Below are 19,446 nucleotides of genomic sequence, written 5' to 3'. Positions count from 1 at the left end.
AATGCAAAAATTCCCTTTTTGGGTTTTTTAAAAGGGGGTTTTTTTTTTGCAATTTGGGGTGAAAGCCCCCCCTTTTTTTTTTTTTCGGGGGGGGGTTTTTTTTTCCCCCCCCCCCCCCCCCCCCCCCCCTCTCCTGGGAGGCTGATTAACAGTGTTTAATACTATGGGGGTGAAAGGACAACGATTGAGGTGTAGTGGGTTTGACCATGATGAAGATCATCATTCGGAAATTGAAAGTGTGGATACTATGTTGTTTGGGTTTTTATCTTCTGGTGACTTTGTAAATAACAGAACAGGAAAATTACATTTCCTAATAATCAGTTGTAATATGTAAATAATAGCATTACATTGTAGCCCTTGGTCTTCTTCTGTTAGTGTAATTTGCATTCAATATGTTTCAATCCATGTGCAACTTTTTGTTAAGTAAGAGTCACATTTTGTGAAGTTGCAATGAAGCAACAAGTTTCGTGGGTGCAAAGTTGATGCTAGAGCCGTACATAATTTAAGTACAAAATGATAATATCTCCACAAATATCGAGGTCACAAAGATAATAAGGGGTGTCGAGGAAGCATTAATCTGGTCACATGAATAAGTGACCAACATTCTGCGAGGAGACTAGAATCAGGTCGTCTGATCTTATGATCTTGGTCTAATTCTCGGGTTTTAGAGCTCCACTTGGGAGAGAGTTCGTAATGTCCAAGCATGTCCCACTGTAGCATTTAAGCATAACCAAACGTTATAATTGTTGCTTAATAACTACTTAGAAGCAGATGCATTAACTCTTAGAGTTAAGCGGCACATTCAATTTGATAACGGTTGCGCATTGAAGAATAAGTGATATTCGTGATTGTTTATAAGAACCCAAGAAGATCTTGAAAAAAGGGACATTTTTTTCGACTAGAAAAAGAATCTGATAAAAAAATATAGAAGAGATCATGAGTGTGTGAGATTATTGTTTTCCAAATAAAAACCTAATTACTGACTTGAGCGTTAGATGATTTTTACTGCGAAGAATCTGGTGCCACTTGACAGTTTTCTATTATTGCATATTAAATAGGGTATCAGTGCAATTCAAATTCTTCTAGAGCGACAAGTGACAGTTTCCCATCAAAACAAATTGAAGTATTGACGAAGCAACCTGGTCGCCATCATCAGCTTGACCAGATTTCGATATCAATAGTTTGGTGTCGTCTGTGGGGAATTCGAGGCAAAAAGCTATTGTGCACCAAATAAACTGACAACAAGACAAGAAATATGAATTCAAGAAGGAATGGAGCTCGCGTGGCAAATTCTGGAACCAGTGAACCTACTATTTTTCGAGGAACGACAAATGAGGAAAGAGAAATGATGATGTATGAATGAATGGAACAGATGGAGAAATAAATGGAAGCCCTCATGCTGTCCTTCAAGATTTAAAGGAAGGGAAGAAGAGGATTAAGGAGAGGTCCCAAGGAGAAAATCTCGGTGTCTCTGGCCCTAGTAACAGGGCAACTGGAGGTGAGTGGAGTCATGACGAGGAGGCTCGGCATTGAAGTAATCAAAGTACTCGAGATGAGGTTCAGTTAGGAGAAAATCAGGGCCAATTGAATTCAGGGGGAGGAATGAATGTTCAAGAGGGAGAGTTGAGATATCATCTAAATGTTGTCGTGCGAGAACGCGATCAGGTCACGGTACAAAACCCATATGGTGATATAGAATTGGAAGGGAAGATGCGTCAATTGGCTCAAGTGATAGATGAACTCCCAGGACGGCAGAAGGCACCAAGCTAGAGGATTATGCTGGACAATGAGTCACCTCTCTCAGAGGAGATTATAAGTACAATAATCCTGCGAGATTTCCGTTTCTCTGATCTCAAATACTCAGGAAAGAGTGACCCTTTAGTTCATGTTAAACGTTTTATTGATATGATAGGGGGTGCAAGGCTTAACACAGGCCCAGAGGTGTAAGGTGTTTTCATTAACTTTAGAATGACGTGCGCGGGAGTGGTACTGAAAATTGCTTCGAGGAGGTATCAGGAGTTTCGACCAGATGGGCAGGAAGTTTGCATAGCAATTTCATAAGGTAGTCCAAAAGATGATATGATGGAGTTGTTGGGAATAAAACAGAGAGAAAATGCCCCTCTTAGGGAGTTCTTAAACAGGTATTATCGAGCTATTCTTGATTTTGGAGCCTTTAACCATTCACAGGCTTTGAAAGGGCTTTAAAAAAGGGGGGTAAAGATAAGACGTTTCTGGTACAATTTGAGAAATCTGGCAATACAGTTATATTTCGCTGCTTATGAGTATGCGAAGAGAGATATTGAGATCAAGGAAGAAAAAACAGCAAGATTGAGAGTTGAGCAGCTTGAAGTATTGAAGAAAAAAGAGAAGAAGGTTAAAAAAGAGAGTGGGCCTATCTAAAACGACAAATCATCCTCAAGTGGAAAGGCGAGTAGTCAGGCATTCCCATACCAATTCCATCCGAGGCAGTCTCAATTCCAATATAATAAGATCCCACTTCCTCGCTCTCCTGCTCACGATCAATGGAGGGAACTCAATCAACAATATAGACAACTAGAATATAACGCTCCAATAGCTTGTTACACACTAGATGCGAGAGTTAACAAACTAATTATTCCATCATCCAATCTCTAAGGATATGACTATGTAGATGATTGACCAAAGTCCTATACATTAGCAGTTTACTCCTTTGAAAGTCCCTCTGGAGGAGTTATATCACATAATTGAAGATCACAGCTTGTTATATTCCTCAACATCGATAGCAAAAGCACCCAACAAACGAGACAAGAGTAGATTCTATTAGTTCCACAACACCCATGGTCCCATAATAGCCCAGTGTCGAGATCTCAAAAACCAGGTGAAAGACTTAGTGAGAAATCGGTATTTGGACAACTTTATCGAGGAATCCCATCCAATAGCAGACTTCCAGCATGGAATAGAGGAAAATGTTAGGGACGTTAGACGCGAGCAGTGAACAGTCAGGTCATCGCTGAAGAACCGACTCTGGCCGGAGATTAAGACAGGTCCAGGAAGAACAACTCAAGGTATGCAATGACCAGCAGAGATGTTCTGTTCGATATACGAGCCGTGAAGTGAGCAAAAACCAGATAAGTCCCTATTAGATGGACTGATACCATGGAAGATGGAGTGTTGTATCCGCATTAAGATGCTCTGGTAATTAGTGTCGTTGTGCCAACTAAGAAGTTCGACTGGATACTTGTAGATACTGGGAGCTCAGTGGATATCTTGTTTAAATTAACCTTGGATGAAATTGGGATTACGGGTTTGAGTTAGAAGACACAAGCTCGTCCCTAAAAGGGTTTGGTGGGGGAACACTAACTTCTCTTGGTGTAATCAAATTGCCTGTCACAATAGGCTCTAGTCCGTTTCAGAAGACCATGATGTTGGACTTCGTAGTGGTTGATGAAGATTGCTTGTATAAGATAATCTTGGGCAGAACTTTTCTGAGAATTAGTAAGGCGGTAGTATCTAACCATTATTTGGCTTTGAAGTATCAAGTGAACGACGTTGTGGGAGTTGTAAAGGGAGACCAAAGAATTGCATGAAGTTGCTATGTAATAGCAGCTGAAATAGCAATACAAATAATTTTATTGGATACTCGAGGAGATGCTAAAAAAGGCAGGCAAGAACCAGTTGAAGAAGTCGAAACAATAAGTATAAAGCGAGAAGAGCCAGAAAAAATTATCAAAATTGGGTTGAAGATTGAAGCAGACTTTAAAAAAAAAAAAGGCTTGTGAACTGTTTACAAACGTATGCAGATGTGTTTGCTTGGTCGTATGACGACATGCCTATAATAGACCCTACAATTGCTTGCCATAAGTTAGTTGTAAGGAAAGATGTTCGACTAATAAAGTAGAAGAGAAAGTGCTTTAATCAGGAGAGATACGACACCCTTAGCGCAGAGGTCGAGAAGCTGCTGCGAACATGCTTTATAAGGGAGGTTGAATATCCTGAATGGGTTTCCAATGTGGTCCTGGTGAAGAAGTCCAATGGCAAATGGCGAATGTGTGTGAACTCAACAGACTTTAACAAGACATGCCTAAAGAATAGTTTCTCGTTACTGAAAATCAATTAACTGGTTGATTCAACTGCGGGTCATAACATGCTCAGTTTCATGGACGTGTTCTCAGGTTACAACTAGATACCAATGTTCGAACATGACGAGGAACATATTGCCTTCATCACAAATGTTGGCTTATACCGCTACAAGGTGATTTAAATTTGTCCTTAAGAACACATGAACATACTGCCTTCATCACAAATCTTTCTACCATTCATGCCTTCTCAGATCCCTCCGCCATCCCTGGCCAAATAGAGACCCCTAAGAAACGTCTTCATTTGACATCTCTCGTTAAACAATGCCACATCTTTTACCCATGTTTGCACAAAGCTCTGGCCAATCAAATGATATCTCTTTCCAAGACATAATTTCATCCAAATCATCTCTGCCCAAATGACGGAGCAGCTATTTTTTATGTCTGACTCAGCACAAAATACTGGCCAGACTGATCATGTCTCTATCCAAGAAACTGCCTCTTTTTTTGCCCAAACAGTGCTTAATTCCAACTCTTTAAACTTAGGCCTATATCTATCACTGCCACCCTTGCCAGAGCTAAACACAGATGGTGGCAGTCGTAGCCATGATGATGATCAAGTTCACACTACCGATGAAGTGACTATTAAGCCCGAATATGAACATGCTTACTGGCGTTAATCACTATAAAAAACGGACTATCCTACTCTTGAAACAATCATTGTATACTAAAATCTAATAAGTGTAATCGGTGCATCCGACTTGATTAAATGGAATGCAAACTCGAAGAGCTTCTACTTGAAAAGGCAGGAAGTAAATGACAGGGAAAAAATTGGTCACTGAAAGTCTAAATCTGGTGGACTTGTACAGATATTTGAATTCAGAAGGATCTCATATTATGAATGGTGCTGGAAAATTTTATCGCATTACTGATGAAGCAATTAGCTCAATCCAAAAGAAAAGAAAAGGAAAATTTTTTTGTTGGACTGCATTTCATTTAGTTAAACAGTCATTAGCAATGGGATATTCTGGGCAATTTAATCTAGTTGAAGATGATCTGAATAGGGACAATTTCATGGAATTGGAGCAAAAATAGACCCACTACACTATGAGAAACTTAAAACGTGCCATAACAAGGGGATTGTTGTGCTAAAGGAATAGATCACATTAGATATAGAGCAATCGAAAATGGTCCTTGAAGAAAACGAAGTTTAAAGTGAGCAATCAAAGTTTCATTTCAAAAGTCTCGTACAACTCTCATGCTTGCTCTTGATATTTAAAGGTAATTCAGCAGCTCATCTGTTTTTCCATTCTTTTTTGTTTTAATTCTTTTCTGTGTATTTATTCTTCCACTTTTGCTTTAGAAGCAGTGTCTATCTCTGCATCTTAGAAGAATCCAATTCAAAAACTCAGATGAAGGAAGGAAAGTACAATAGTTATAGAAGAAAGTTACATGCTGCCATGCTGGTGATTCAAAGCTTCTGAAAGCCTATACTTTTCAGTGTGTACCAAACTATCAATCGATAATAAGACTACCATTTTTATATTCCCCTTTTTTAGGCTAGTTCATGTTTGTTTCCTAAATGATGATGCATTTTTGAAAATGTATCATAAATGTTACCATGCTACCAATGTATGCAGTTTCAAGTCTACAATAGAAAATAGTATGTTTACTTCTTATAAAGACTTTTATTTTGTACTCAAAATAGTTACCATATTATAGCATAGTCTACAGTTTCAAAATGTTTTGGATCAAAGCTCTTTCAAGTCATAGTTTCTTCTTTCATAACATCTTATGCTTATCCTACCTAGAAACTTTTCTATAATGAATACTGTAAAAATTAAAACAAAAAATTGTAAGAGAAATAAACAAATGATCAGTAATTTGAGTATATTGTGAATGTATTGATGGGCAAAAAATCATTTAATCTCAAGATCAATATATTTATTTTAGTAGTTTTAGCATTTTTTTATATTATTATTTTTTTTAAATTTTTGTGTAGTTAATTAATTGATTAGCAGTCCTATAATTTGCTGCAAGTGATGGTCAATTGGCTTCCTGTAGGTTCATAGAATTTGTCATGTTGTTTCTGTTAAGAAAAAGCTTAATATTAAACATAAAAATAAGGAAATTACTCGGCATTTGAGGTAGTTTTTCACATCAATCTTTGTGCTTAAGAAGGGAGTGAATCAGTGCACTTTCACATGAACTAGTTCTAATGAGGTGTAAAGAAACATATATGTTGCGAAAAACTTAGGAAAATTCTTCTCTCTCTCTCTCTTTAAATCTTTTCAAAGGACAAGCCAAACTCAGATGAGGACTAAAATGCTTGAATTCGTTCTTGTCTAATAATTGAATGGACAAATTGTTGTGTAAATTTTGTTTTACTCGCAAGTGCAAAAATTTATTGTAGAATAAATTTTGTGGTGATGAGTGCCAATCCCACAAGGAGATAGATTTAATTATGCATATGTTAATTTTCTTGGTGTATATGTGAGTTGGTTGGAAGTGATTTTTTTATCTTAAGATTTAAAATAAAATGGCGGGAATGAATTAAAGATGAAAACAATGCAAATGAAACGCTTAAATATCTAGATTCATTCAACATTCATCATGAGCTTAATATTTCCTTTTTAGTTCTAATTAATTCATGAGGAGGGTATTTCCACTTCTCATAATCCTCACTCTAATAATATATGATATCAAGCTCTCAGTGTGCCAGAGGTAATGATCTTCCACTAAGTGTGGTGTCCAGAACATGCTATGCCAGACTAAAGTAATCCTTCTGTCGACAACGTGGTATGACCATCCACTAAATAACTTAGATACATTCTCTGTCGATACTGAGTTAAGACAACCCATAAAATACTAGAGGAAAATTTTGTCTCTAATAAATATGGTACAGAGTATTCATTGTGCTAAATAGTAACGATCTTTCACTAGGGAGCCGGTATATTATACAAAATCTAGACAAGATATACTGCTGTCGATAATGAGTCAAAACAATCACATAAATTAGAGAAGAAAAGAAAATAAACTTACCTAATTAAGCCCATGGATCATGTTTAGGCTTTACCTTCAACCCATGCTTGAAACTAAACTAGTCACTCATAATTGAACTAGGGGTAAAATAATAATTTTATTACAATACATAGAAAATACAAGATGGAAAGAAAATTATAGAAAATAGAGCTAAAACATAGATTCAGGGGTGTCAAATTGGAGGGACGGGGAGACTTCTATTTATAGATACAATGGGTAAATCATGGCTATCGAATGAAAACAATTTGGACGCTTAGGATTGCACCACGTGGCAAACTTTGATTGGTTGGAACACATCATCAATCAACACCACATCAGTATTTCGGTCCAATTAAATGCTGCCACGTCATCGGTCAATGCCACATCATCAGTCAATGCCATATCATTGGTCCAATAGGATGTTGCAACATCATCCGTCAATGCCACATCATCATACTGTATATGTGAATAATGTCATACTTACGAATATTACCATATATGTGAACAACATCTTATACGTGAACAGTGCCAAATACTCTTTTATACCCCTACTAAAGTTTTCAACCATTCAGAGTTAAAAATTGTCATTCGTTTTGCTGTCTGACTTCTTGTTAGTCTTAAAATGACCAAAATATCCATTAAATACATAAAATACTTCAATTATAATAAAACACACATAATAAAAATTTAGAGAATTTAAACATATAAAAGTATAAATGTAAATGAGATTTGGAACATGAAATGACAATTTTACCCATTATAAATATGCATTTTTCAGTGCTCAACACAAATATTAGTGGTGCAGGTCCATTTCAACTTTCTGAAGGCCTTTAATTTGAACTTTGACTTTAGATAATTTACTGTGAAAATGATGTCGATACTTGCAAACTCTTTACGATTCCTTATCCATATCTTTTTCCTCAAGCTCGCATGCACTTTCAACACAAATTCTATGATGGAAGTAGTGACTTCTATCATTGGTGCAAGTGTGGTAGAGATAGGTCAATTAGTTTGTCGGTCCACAAAAAATTCGCGGATGCTTTCTCAATGGCTATGAAATGTATAAGCTGAGTTAGGAAACAACTAGTGTTTTGTATAAGTTACTTGGACCTTCAACTGAGAATCAAACAACAGAATCAGAAAAAAAAAATTATTAGTCTGTAATGTGAATTGGTGTTTGGAGCCATGGGCTGTGTGGGGAAGACTACACTGACAAGGAACTTGAATGACAAGCTCAAGAGCACTTCAACGCAACAACTTCACCTTGGTACATTGGCTACCATACGTGTCCAAGGAGCTACGGGACTTAAAAAGGGGCTAATTACAAAGATTGGATTTGGAGGTGAAAATGGGAGAAAGTATGGACAGGGGCGAAGCCAGGAAAAAAATTTTGGGTGGGCTAAATTTTTTTTCAAGTCCAAATATTATCCAAACTAAAAATATAAAGTTTAATGAAAAATTCATTAATATATAAGAAAATACATCAAATTCAAGAAATAATTCAATTACAATTAAGTACTATTTCAGTTGCACCTTGCGATACTTTCGAGAATTAAATTCATCTATTATCGAATCTGAATCAATAGTGTCTACAAATTCTCTTTCAATGTAGATAACCATACAATCTGATAAAAACTCATTCTCCATCTTATTTCGAAGTGGTGTTTTAATAAGCTTCATTGCTGAAAATGCTCGTTCAGTCGTTGCAGTCGAAACAGGAAAAGTCAATACTAAACAAATCAATCTGCTTATCAAAAAGTAAATTTGAAACTTTCTTGTCTTAACTAATTTTCGACATAATTTAGAAAGTGAAGAAATACATTGAAACTCAACAAGATGAAGCACATCAATCTGAAAACATTTTAACTCTCTTCTCAAAGCAAGTATCTCAAATTGAGTAAAATCTCAAGGATAAAATCTCTATGCAAGATTACAAATGTCATCAACATTGAATGATTTGAAAGATCTAACTGAGATAATTTAGTTTTTACTACCTCACAGAGTCACAATTTATAAATATATTGTAAGTGATTAAACAAAATATTGAGTAATGAAAAGTACCAGCTCAGCCATGTCCCCATGAGTAATGAGAAGTACCAGCTCAGCCCTATCCCCAGCTGAATGGCATGAGTAGAGTCCTGGTAAAACTTCGCGTACGGGCATGTGCCAACTAGAAACGAGCACTGACCAGAGATATGTACCGACCAGATACTCATCGCCCAGAGAAAGAGCACACGATCTCATGAAATTGCGACAGTTTCGCTATGCCCCGAACTGTTGGGAAGAACATGACATCCCACGTTTACCCATAATTCAATGGTTGGAGACCCATGAAGGTCTGCCATCACCTGAAAATGGGCGGCATGAAGAATACGTAGAAAACGTGGGATGATGGCTATAAGAAGCCAGGAGACCGATGAAGAAATGGATGAAAAAATTGAGAGAAAATGGAAAACTCTGCCAAATTGAAACCCTAATTCATTGTTACACAGATCTTCGATACAGATTGTGCTGAAACTACTGTATTCACTTTACTCGTTTAAATCAAACACTTTATCCGTAAACACCTTGTTCTAACTTAAGCATCAGAGGGTTTACGCTGGTAAAACCATCGGCGTCTCTGACTTGTCTTTGTGAGCCCAAGCTTGGAAAGAAAAGAAAATGGTGATTCGGGTCCCAAAAACATAGGCAGTTGCTAGAGCAAGGAGAGTACAACCTTCCCTTCGCGGACAACACAAACGTTGGTGGAAGGATCAGGTCGGGCAAAAGACGACCATATTTCAGCATCAACATAAAAAATAAATTTCCTTACTAAGAAGAAGACGAAGAATCGAAGAAAAACGAAGAAGCCAAGAGAAGCACAAGCACGTTATGGAATTTGGAACTTTGAAAAAGGGAATCCTTTTTTTTTAATTTATTCATATCATCATATGAATGAGCCTTTTATTCAATAAGTGAGATCCCCTTTTTCTTAATTTATTTATGCAAATGGGCTAAATGGTAAAGTTGTAAATAATGTAGTGGTTATAGTTGTAAATAAAAATACAATAATAATAGTTTTGTAAACTAGACACATAATATTTTTGTAAATTTTTTAAAAGTTTGGACGGGCTGTAGCCCACCCCAGCCCACACATAGCCTCACCACTGAGTATGGAGAAGCTAGCTACTCGAATTCATCGAAGTCTCCAAAAAGAGATTTTTTTTTCTTATATTGGATGATGTTTTGGAGATATTAGGTTTAGATTGTTTGGGTTCATATATATGGGTTCTAGGATCATCGCAATTGATTTCTTTAGTCTCTAGAAATATGTAGGGAGATCAGATGAAAAGTACAGATTAAGAAGTGAAAGTCGATGTCCTGCATGATGAAGAAGCTTAATTAATTGGCTATTGTTTTGTAGAAATGCAGGGAAGGTTGACACTTTAAAAGAGATTGAACCATTTTGCAAGAGAATGTCACCATGGGAACACCTATGAGAGGAAGAATTAATTGCTTCATTCCATGTGACTACGAAGCATAGCCTTTCAGTTAATTTATTCAATCTATTTTAATTGCTTAGGCGAATTACCTTTGACTTTAGTCAAAAGAGTGTGAAGATTGATCTCGAATTAAGACTTCTGCAGAAAACAACAGTGTCGGTTTTATCTTACAAAGCTTACCATCAAGTCGTCAATATATATGTGTATAAGCGACGTGTCGGTGTTGTTTTTAGCACCAGAATACGACAGCCACGTCATGTGGGCTACTTATGTCAAGTCCAGCGTTTGTTTTGCACGTGATATTATATATGTTTAACCGGATAGCATCAAACGACATCTCCCTTGCCGCTTCCACCACTTGAGTCAGCGCTCTCCAGTCTCGTGCGTCAGAATGTCTAGGAAAGTGGAAACTACATAAACATCCTTATAGGCTAAGAGGCCGGGGGTTGGATGATTCGAGAGCTTGTAATAAGATCTTCTTCACATTTGTATTATTTTTTCTTGAGGGTTAATAAAATCCATTGCCCGTGTTGAGCCTCGAAAATCTTTGTTCATTGGTTTTTATTCTGGTTTTTAATCAATCTTTGTGTGAGATTTGTTTGGTTAACATAATTAGCCATTGGGGGGGGGGGGGGGGGGGGTTTGATTCGGCTGAATTTGCTGGATCAAGTTCAATAGAATAACTGATTCAAACAGATAGAATATGATGGTGGACATTATTTGAATTGAAACATAACATTTTCTTTCAGATTATATTTTTTATGAAAAAAATTCGGTAAATTTACATCCCTATTATGATATCACCATGCAATTAGTTACACAAGTTTGTTCTTCCTTCAACTCGATGGATAACTGTTCGCACGAGAGCTGTTGGTTACCATGTTTTTGGTACTAGTGGAAAAGCTTACTCCTAGGCTTGGCTATTTGGCTTTCACTATTAACCAATCATATTACTGACCTTTATTGAACATAAGACTGTTTAGCCATCGTTAAAGACCATTTGAAACTGCCTCATCCCCATTGCAATAAAAAATGAATATAGCTTTTCGCAGCAAAAGCCCTTTTTCTTGCAGTGAAGTAATCTTAATTGATGAATGAACAAGAAATAGCTACGCAATTTTGGCATCAAGCGTGCATTGTGGAGATAAAGCATTTACATTGTAGATCAGAAAAAATATAAAAAAGGAATAGACGTTGTATATATTGTATACAGAGAATGTTAAGTGAAGAAATGCATGAGAGAAAAAAATTCAGATCTTGGTATGATCATCTTTTTAATTTATTTGTTTTCATCACAAAACTGTTCCATCTATTTTCTGCATCTCCATTGGTCCTAGCTCCATCTTACCTTTGGCCTGTTTGAAGCAAGGATGGAGGCTTGACTTGGTATCCTGGTCACAATTTAGTAGGTTCCACCACTGCAATTCTCCTATTATTTCTTTGACAGTATCTGCATTTTGTGCAGTGAGAGGCAGCTCTCTCAATAGATTGCACTTGATCACCTTAACCTGCTCTAGACATTGCCAAGATTCCTTCTGTCTGCAAATGGTCCTTAGCTTGGGAAGGTTCTTCAGTTCCAGATTCCGAAGGTTTGGCACAACAGTTTCTGGAGTGAAATTTAACTCTGAATAATAACAAAAGAGCTCCACCAGATTATCACAGAAGCTTACCTTGATTTCTTGCAGGTTAGGTAGGGCTAGAATGAAGCTACCGTAAGTCAGAAGATATTTCAGTCGAGGACACTGGGTCACTTCCATTAATCTTAGTTTTGAAAATCTGAGCCCAAGATAACCGACTAGCCCTGAAATGTTTCCCAAATAAGCCAGATCATGGAGATGAAGTTCCTCCAGATTTGGTAGCAGGTCATCATGTGCAGCGCATCCTCCAATTGGCCTTAAGCTGCTTCTAGATCCTGCTATAGTTAGAGATTTCAGACTAGCAAAGGCACCAACGCTATCTATGACCAAGGTTTCAAGCATTTGATCCAGTCCCCAACAGTTGTTTAGGATCAGAGAACTTGCATTTGTCAACAACCAACCTATCCATTCTCCTGAAAGATCAATGCCGCTGATTGTCACCCTTCTTTCATCATGTTTGGTTGGCAAGGAGTTTGCTGTTGGACCGATAAAGAACTGAAAGCTTCTCAATCTACCGATCCATGTAAGATCTTCAGTGCCTTGAGATGGAATATTCTCCAATCTTATGGACAAAACGAGTAATCGCTCAAGGCATCCAAGCTCTTCAAAATTTGTTTGTCCCTCGTCTTCTTGTCCTTTAACTCTCCAATGATAATCACTGAGTGTCATGTCTAGAATCTCCAAAGAAGACAATCTGCATATAATTCCAGCTTGGATTTTCTTTAGATAGTGAGTGCGTGAGAGGTTCAGTCGCCTTAAGTTGCTTAAATTTTCCATCCCTCTAGGCAATTCTCTGATACTAGTAGCAGATAGATCAAGATCTTGAAGTTTAGTAAGACCTCCAAGTGCGGGTAAGTCTTCCAGATAGAAGCAATCCCTTAAGAGAAGAGCACGGCAGTTGTGCAGCTGAAGAAGGGAAAGAGGCAGTGAGTGGATGCGAGTTCCACTTAGGTTTAAGACTCTGAGTGCAGGAAATCCGTCAAGGAACTTCTCAGGTACTCTACCAAGGGGAAAATTGCCTTGCAGTAGCAAAGTTAAGGTCTCTGGACAATGTACCTTACAATCAGGCAACTTTGTTATGCTGTTATTCATGAAGGAAACCCTTTTTAAAGAATTCACTAGCTCGGTTTCTGAAACTTCAGTCAAGCCAGCCCCTGAACGAACAAGTGATTTACATCTATTCTCCAAGGAAGATGCAATCCATATGGCAACATCCCGCACCACATCATGGATTTTCACAGTCCCTTCATTAGCACCATCTTCCAACAGACAATGGTCCTTCAGATTTTCAATCAAAGAAATTCCTCTGTTGAATGAGTCCTCGTGGTTTTCTTGTTCGTCTATTAATCCTTCAGCTAACCAATACCTCACAAGTTCGCTTTCTTCAATTGAGAAATCTTCAGGAAACAAAGAACAATACAGGAAACAATATTTGCTGTTACCTTCCAACGCATCATAGCTCCATTTTAAAGAATTATAGACATTCTTTTCAATGCCTTTGATACATGGCACTGATTTTTGCCACTCCTTCAGAGCATGTTTCCAGAGCTTGACGTTTGTCTTTCCCCTCATTGCAGTCCCCATGGTGATGATAGCCAACGGCAATCCTTTGCATTCTCTGGCAATTGCCTGCGCAAATGGTTTAATTGGATCTTTACTGGCTGCTACACCTGCATTTTGACTAAAGAGTTGCCAAGCTTCATCATCATTGAGAAGATCAACTCTAACTTCCACATCAGTCTTCATCGCCATACAAACTTCTAAACTTCTAGATGTCAGTATGATCTTCGAACCACCATGATCTTCAGGCTGTGGAACACCCAAAGAATCCAAATCAATTGTCTCCCAAACATCATCCAGAATGAGAAGAAAGTTACTCTCCCTCAAAAGTCTTTCATGCAGTCGAATACCTAGTCTCTGCATGCTTTCCTCCATTTTCACATCTAAATTCAATCTCTCAGCTATTTGTGCTTGAACCCATCTTAGATTCAACTCCTTAGACACTGTAGCCCAGATCACCATTCCAGAACGATGTGCTGATGAATCCCTCTTGAGAATGTTGTTCAGATTCTTAACAAGAGTTGTCTTGCCAATTCCACCCAATCCCCAGATACCAATTCTCCTGATTTCATCACAATCCAGCAGTTTCATGAGCTTACCTAAAGTTTTTGATGCTGTTGTTTGATGCTCTATTGAAGGCCCAGGGATATGCTCAACGGATTTTGCTTCGGGATTGGCGATCACCAAGCCTGCGGGAAAAATTCCTGCACTTTTAAGTCCTTGCACCTCCTTGAGCATTCTTGCCACTTTGCTGCCATGTCTATACTGCGGACAGCAACTATAGAAACAATAATGTTTCTTCTCTTTGGCTCTCACACTTTCTTGCATTAAATCTACTTCAAAGATAAATTCATCAACTGATCTTACCCATGCTTTCACTTGAGTTCTTGGTACCTTTCCATCTTTCTCAGCTAATGCGAGCTGACATATCATGTCATCTCTAAGACCAATTAGAACCTCCAATTCCTTTTCTAAAGCTTGGAGATTTGATTGAATCTTAACGGTGTTGTTGATTTTTGAGCAGAAAGGGCCACAGAGAACATGGCCTCCTTCTGCTACGGCTGAGCCCAAGATTGAAGCTACCACTTCCATGATCGGATTTTGGTGATAAAAGAAATCAGAATCTCAAGAAAATTCAAAATTTAGCAATGACGCAAGTACTTAAATCATCTCTGAAAGTCAAGCCACCATTGAAATATTGGCAGTAATCTTGCTTGGTCAATTATTGATGTTGGATTTATTCAGTGGCATGTCACAGGTGGCACTTACTGAGAAATTTCTTTTAATCGTTAATCAATTAGTTTTGCCCTGGCTGTTGAATTTTTCGTAAATAATATATCGTGTAATATATTTCTATGAGTGCTGCATTGCCATCTTGAAAGTCAATTCCTTACACGTGTCAAATACAACCTAACTTTATTGTTTAATACCTTCAAATGTGAAGTCGACCCAGAAATTTTTAAAAGGATTTTACCAATTTTTTATTTCCAAGCAAGCAATCACCTAGAATTTTACTTTTTTAATATTCTTTCCTTTGCTATCTTGTCTCGGTAGCACCTCCCCAAGAGAAATGAGATTTTAGTTGTTAATATTGTACTCGGATACAAATGACAAAAATTTTGGTGTTGCATCTCATAATTCGACATGCAACTGCAAGTAAAGTAAATGCTTGCAAAGAAATTTGAAACTCGGATTCATATGATATTACTGTTGCTTCATATTCTGAGTAACTTGTGCAAAATTAATTTTATTATAGACTTCAACATAAGATAAGCCTCTATCACCAACGGAATAAGCAGCTTTCAGAGCAGAGATTCAAGGTAGAGCAAAAATTTAGGTATAAACAGAGCAAAGGCAAAGCATGCAGCCCAACAAATAATACTAAAGGAAATAATAGTAGAAAATCCATATTTTAACGTGTATTTTACTGTCAATGTTTCAGTTGACATACAATCCATAGAGGGATGCAACAATTTCCACAGATAAAGTTTTTTAATATAATTGTTTCCCTGCCATGCAACAATGATTCTGCATGATGGATCGTGATAGGATTCAGGCATTTACATGATGTACCACTAAAGCTTCAGTTGAGAAGAGATACAAGAATGTAACTTGTACTGAACTTTTTCGCTGTCTCTCGCCATCATCTGTCCTCTGTTCTTCTATCCTAGAAACAGCGAGAAAAGTCCCATTAGCGAGGAGCATTTGGCATAGATAAATGTTCAATGCTTCTATACAGAATTTTGAAAACAAAATTAACTTTTAAGAGTTTGTGGAATGGCCGCAGCATTGATATAGGCAATTCTGCAATCAGCAATCCAAAAAATGAATCAATATGGAGTTGATAGGCAATGTGTATTTGAGTCGGGATATTTTGTGTATTTGAGTCAGAATATTTTCTTACCTATCTATTGACTATGTTCTCTTGTCAGCATTGTTAAGTGTGTACATGGGTGGAACATTTGCTGGAGACTAAACTTGATTGTGTCATCTTCTCATCTAAGATTATTCCACCATTTTAAACCTCTAATTTCTTTTATAGTTAGTGCATAGAAGGCTGAGAATGGCAGTTTTGGCAGCTTGGGCAGTTGTAACCTTCAATTTTCTCCAAAATTGGCCATGCTATTTTCCTCGAACAAATAATCCTCAAGTTTTCCAAGTCCCTCAGCTCTATGACTCTTAATTTTGTGAGCATTGCATAAGAAAATTTTCCTGCAAAGATACATTTCATCCTTCTGGGGTCATAACCCTGATATCTTCAAGGTTTTAGACCTCTTGAAGCAAAGCAAAGAATATGAGGTTCCTCAGTCTCGGACAATTAACCACTTCTATGATTTTTTAAGCCGAAAAAGCGACATCTTTGAGCCGTCGTTTCTTCCACAATTTTTGCCAAATTTCTCAAACGCCTTAGCTCCAAATGCTCTAGCTTTGGTAACATATTTCTCCGAATATTCTCCCCACTTACCAAAGTTGAAAGGGAGTTACAACTTGATAGGGTGAGAGACTTTAACATTGGGAGACCTACAAGCAATTCTTTGAAATTAGTTCAGATATCACACTTATGCCCGCGCATATTATTAGGTCCAGCGAACTTGCATTGGTTAATAATCCTTCAAGACCTCAAAAACAGAGAACGGAGCTCCTCTAGATCAGGCAAAGGAGGCAGGAAAGTTATCTATGTGCTGCTTAGATTCAGAACTCTTAAGTGCTCTAACTTCTCGAAAGAAGTTCTTGGGGATTTTCTTCAGGGAATTATCTTGGAGGAGCAACACAGTCATCTCAGAACATCCAATCAATTGACTAGGCAACCTCGTAATCTTGTTGTTCAAAAATGAAATCCTTGTGAAAGAATTCTGAAACTTTTGCGGCATTTCATACAGTAAAATACCAGATTGACAGAAAAATCCACTCTTCTTTGATGTCCTTATAGCCACGTCTCTCACAATGTAATGCATCCTCACAGTCTCACTGCACTAACCTGTTCTAACAAGCAAGAGTCCTTCAATTTTTCAATAAAAGAAATCCCTTTATTGAAACATTCCTCCAGAGTTTGGTTTTCATCTATTATTCCATCAGCTGTCCAGCATTAATTAAGTTCACATGTTAGGATCGAATAGTTTTCTGGATATAAAGAACAATATAAAAAGCATCACTGAAGAAACTTACTTGGCAAGGGTAGTAACTCTACTTTAATGGCTGATAAACATCCTTCTCGATGCTTTCAAACTGGGGTGCTGAGAGCTGCAATTCGTAGAGTACATCCTTCAACTACTCTTTCATCCTTTTGTTACTCATGGACTTCCCCACCGTTGCAATAGCTAACGGTAAACCACAACATTTCCTAGCAATTGCCTTTGCTATTGGATTTATTTTTTCTGACCGGACGACATTTCCTGCATATTCAGCAAACAAATTCCAAGTTGCTTCTTCATTCAAAAGATTCATCTTGACTTCCTGATCAGTGATCATGTTTCTACCCACATCAAGAGATCGAGTTGTCCGAAGGATCTTACAGTTAGCTTGGTCTTCATCTTGTGGAATGCCCACAATGTCCAAATCAATTTTAGTTTCTCCCAAACATTATCCAGAATAAGGAGGAACCTTTTCTTCGTCATTAATCTTTCATGCAGTCTCCTAGCTCTTCTGTCAATGGTCTCTTCCGCATCAAATTCTAACCTCAATCTCTTTGCAATTTGTGATTGAATATCTCTCAAATCGAGATCCTTTGAGACTCTAACACCGATGACAATATTCAAGGATTCCATAAGAGAAGAGGTCTCTAACTACTTGTTCAAGATTTCTCACTAGGGTAGTCTTCCCCACTCCTCCCCTACCCCAAACGGCAACTCTCTTGATTCCACCATCATTCAGATACCCTTCAAGCCGCTCTAAAATTTCCTCCGCCGCTTTCTGACCAAAGAGACATGGCCCTTGCATCCTCTCAACAGCTTTTACGGGAGACATTCTGAAAATTGCTCATGTCAATGAGCTAGTTGCTCACCTCTTTCTCTTCTTTCCAACAATTCTACTAAGCTGATAGTGAGTACAAGTTCCAGGCAAGGCTGCAGCCTTGCATAGCAATTCTGTCACCCTCCTCGACCATAGGTTGCACTTCTCGTGCAGTCTCCTCTACCTTTCTGAGCCACACCCTGACTCGTGTATTAGGACACTTTCCTTCACTTTCGGCTAATCTGATATCTTCTTCAATTTCATTTTTCCTTTCTGTGAGCTCTTCTAGTTACTTAAATTCATTAAGAATTGCTTATTGATGCAAGCAGAGCATAAACCAGAGGCACTTCCATTAATATTAATAACTCGAATGAATGAAAGTTTACAAGCATTGGCTTATTTATACACAAGCTAGGAAAAAAGACAGCTAGCTAAAGGACAACACTTGGAAATAAGCAAAAAAAAATTGATCCGTGAATATAGCTATCATTAACCAATGATGTAGAGCTTCTAGAATCTCCATCATTCCACGCTCATGTGCTGATATTCCTCAGCATAACCATTTTGCGACCTCGTTAAATCCAGCTCATTTCTCTCATTAGCTGGCTGCAGATAGGTGTAGCTTAGGTGGCATGCCAGCATGTCTCTGAGGTCAACTGTTGACTGTTCACTGCTGCTGCTTTCAACATAGTTCTTTCTGAAGAGCTTTCATGTTACCTTGGAGTTTTCTAATGACGGCAATTTTTGAGCAGAAGAAGACGGTAACGAACTTATCAGCTTCAATAAAAATTGCATCCAGGATTTCCATGGCCGGGAAGTTCAAGAGATCCACTGGTAGTGTTTTTACAGCTAACATGTAGCAACAAGAATAAGATCTGTCAAACATGTTTTGTCATTAATAAGACAATAGTCTAATCGAGGAAGTTGCCATCGATATTCTTATATCATTATCTCTCTGATTGGTTTTTGTCTACCGTGCAATGCATAGAAACTTTTGCAAACTCATCGAACTTGGTGCAACCAAAATCTTCCGGGAACTCCAAGAATTGGTGGTGCTATGACAACTTAAATCAATAATACACGAGTTAAAGCCATAGTTCTTCTATATTGATTGAGAATGTATATTAGATTAAATAGGGTTGCGCGACCCTCAATTCTTGTGGTGGCTCTAATCCGATAAATGGAAAAAAGAAATTTAATTCTTTTTTTTTTTAAAGTTGTCAGACATTTCTATTAAACTTT

General features: G+C 37.7%; 2 protein-coding genes across 2 annotated transcripts; both read right to left on the bottom strand.

The window, feature by feature from the left end:
* Nucleotides 1-11,703: 11,703 nt before the first annotated feature.
* On the bottom strand, nucleotides 11,704-14,949 carry LOC18054559 (disease resistance protein At4g27190). The gene has a single exon (XM_024178634.1). The coding sequence runs from the start codon at nucleotides 14,845-14,847 to the stop codon at nucleotides 11,851-11,853; it is 2,997 nt and encodes a 998-aa protein (XP_024034402.1). The 5' UTR covers nucleotides 14,848-14,949; the 3' UTR covers nucleotides 11,704-11,850.
* Nucleotides 14,950-17,523: 2,574 nt separating this feature from the next.
* Nucleotides 17,524-18,219, bottom strand: LOC112095730 (disease resistance protein At4g27190-like). The gene is made up of 2 exons (XM_024177838.1): nucleotides 18,090-18,219; nucleotides 17,524-17,825 (listed from the first exon to the last, which is right to left on the bottom strand). The coding sequence occupies exons 1-2, from the start codon at nucleotides 18,217-18,219 to the stop codon at nucleotides 17,524-17,526; spliced, it is 432 nt and encodes a 143-aa protein (XP_024033606.1).
* Nucleotides 18,220-19,446: the final 1,227 nt, after the last annotated feature.

Source organism: Citrus clementina, unplaced genomic scaffold (assembly GCF_000493195.1).
Source record: "Citrus clementina cultivar Clemenules unplaced genomic scaffold, Citrus_clementina_v1.0 scaffold_1, whole genome shotgun sequence".
NCBI classification, from domain to species: Eukaryota; Viridiplantae; Streptophyta; class Magnoliopsida; order Sapindales; family Rutaceae; genus Citrus; species Citrus x clementina.
The sequence above is the reverse complement of the archived record's forward strand: the minus strand, read 5'-3'. Positions and strand labels throughout refer to the sequence as shown.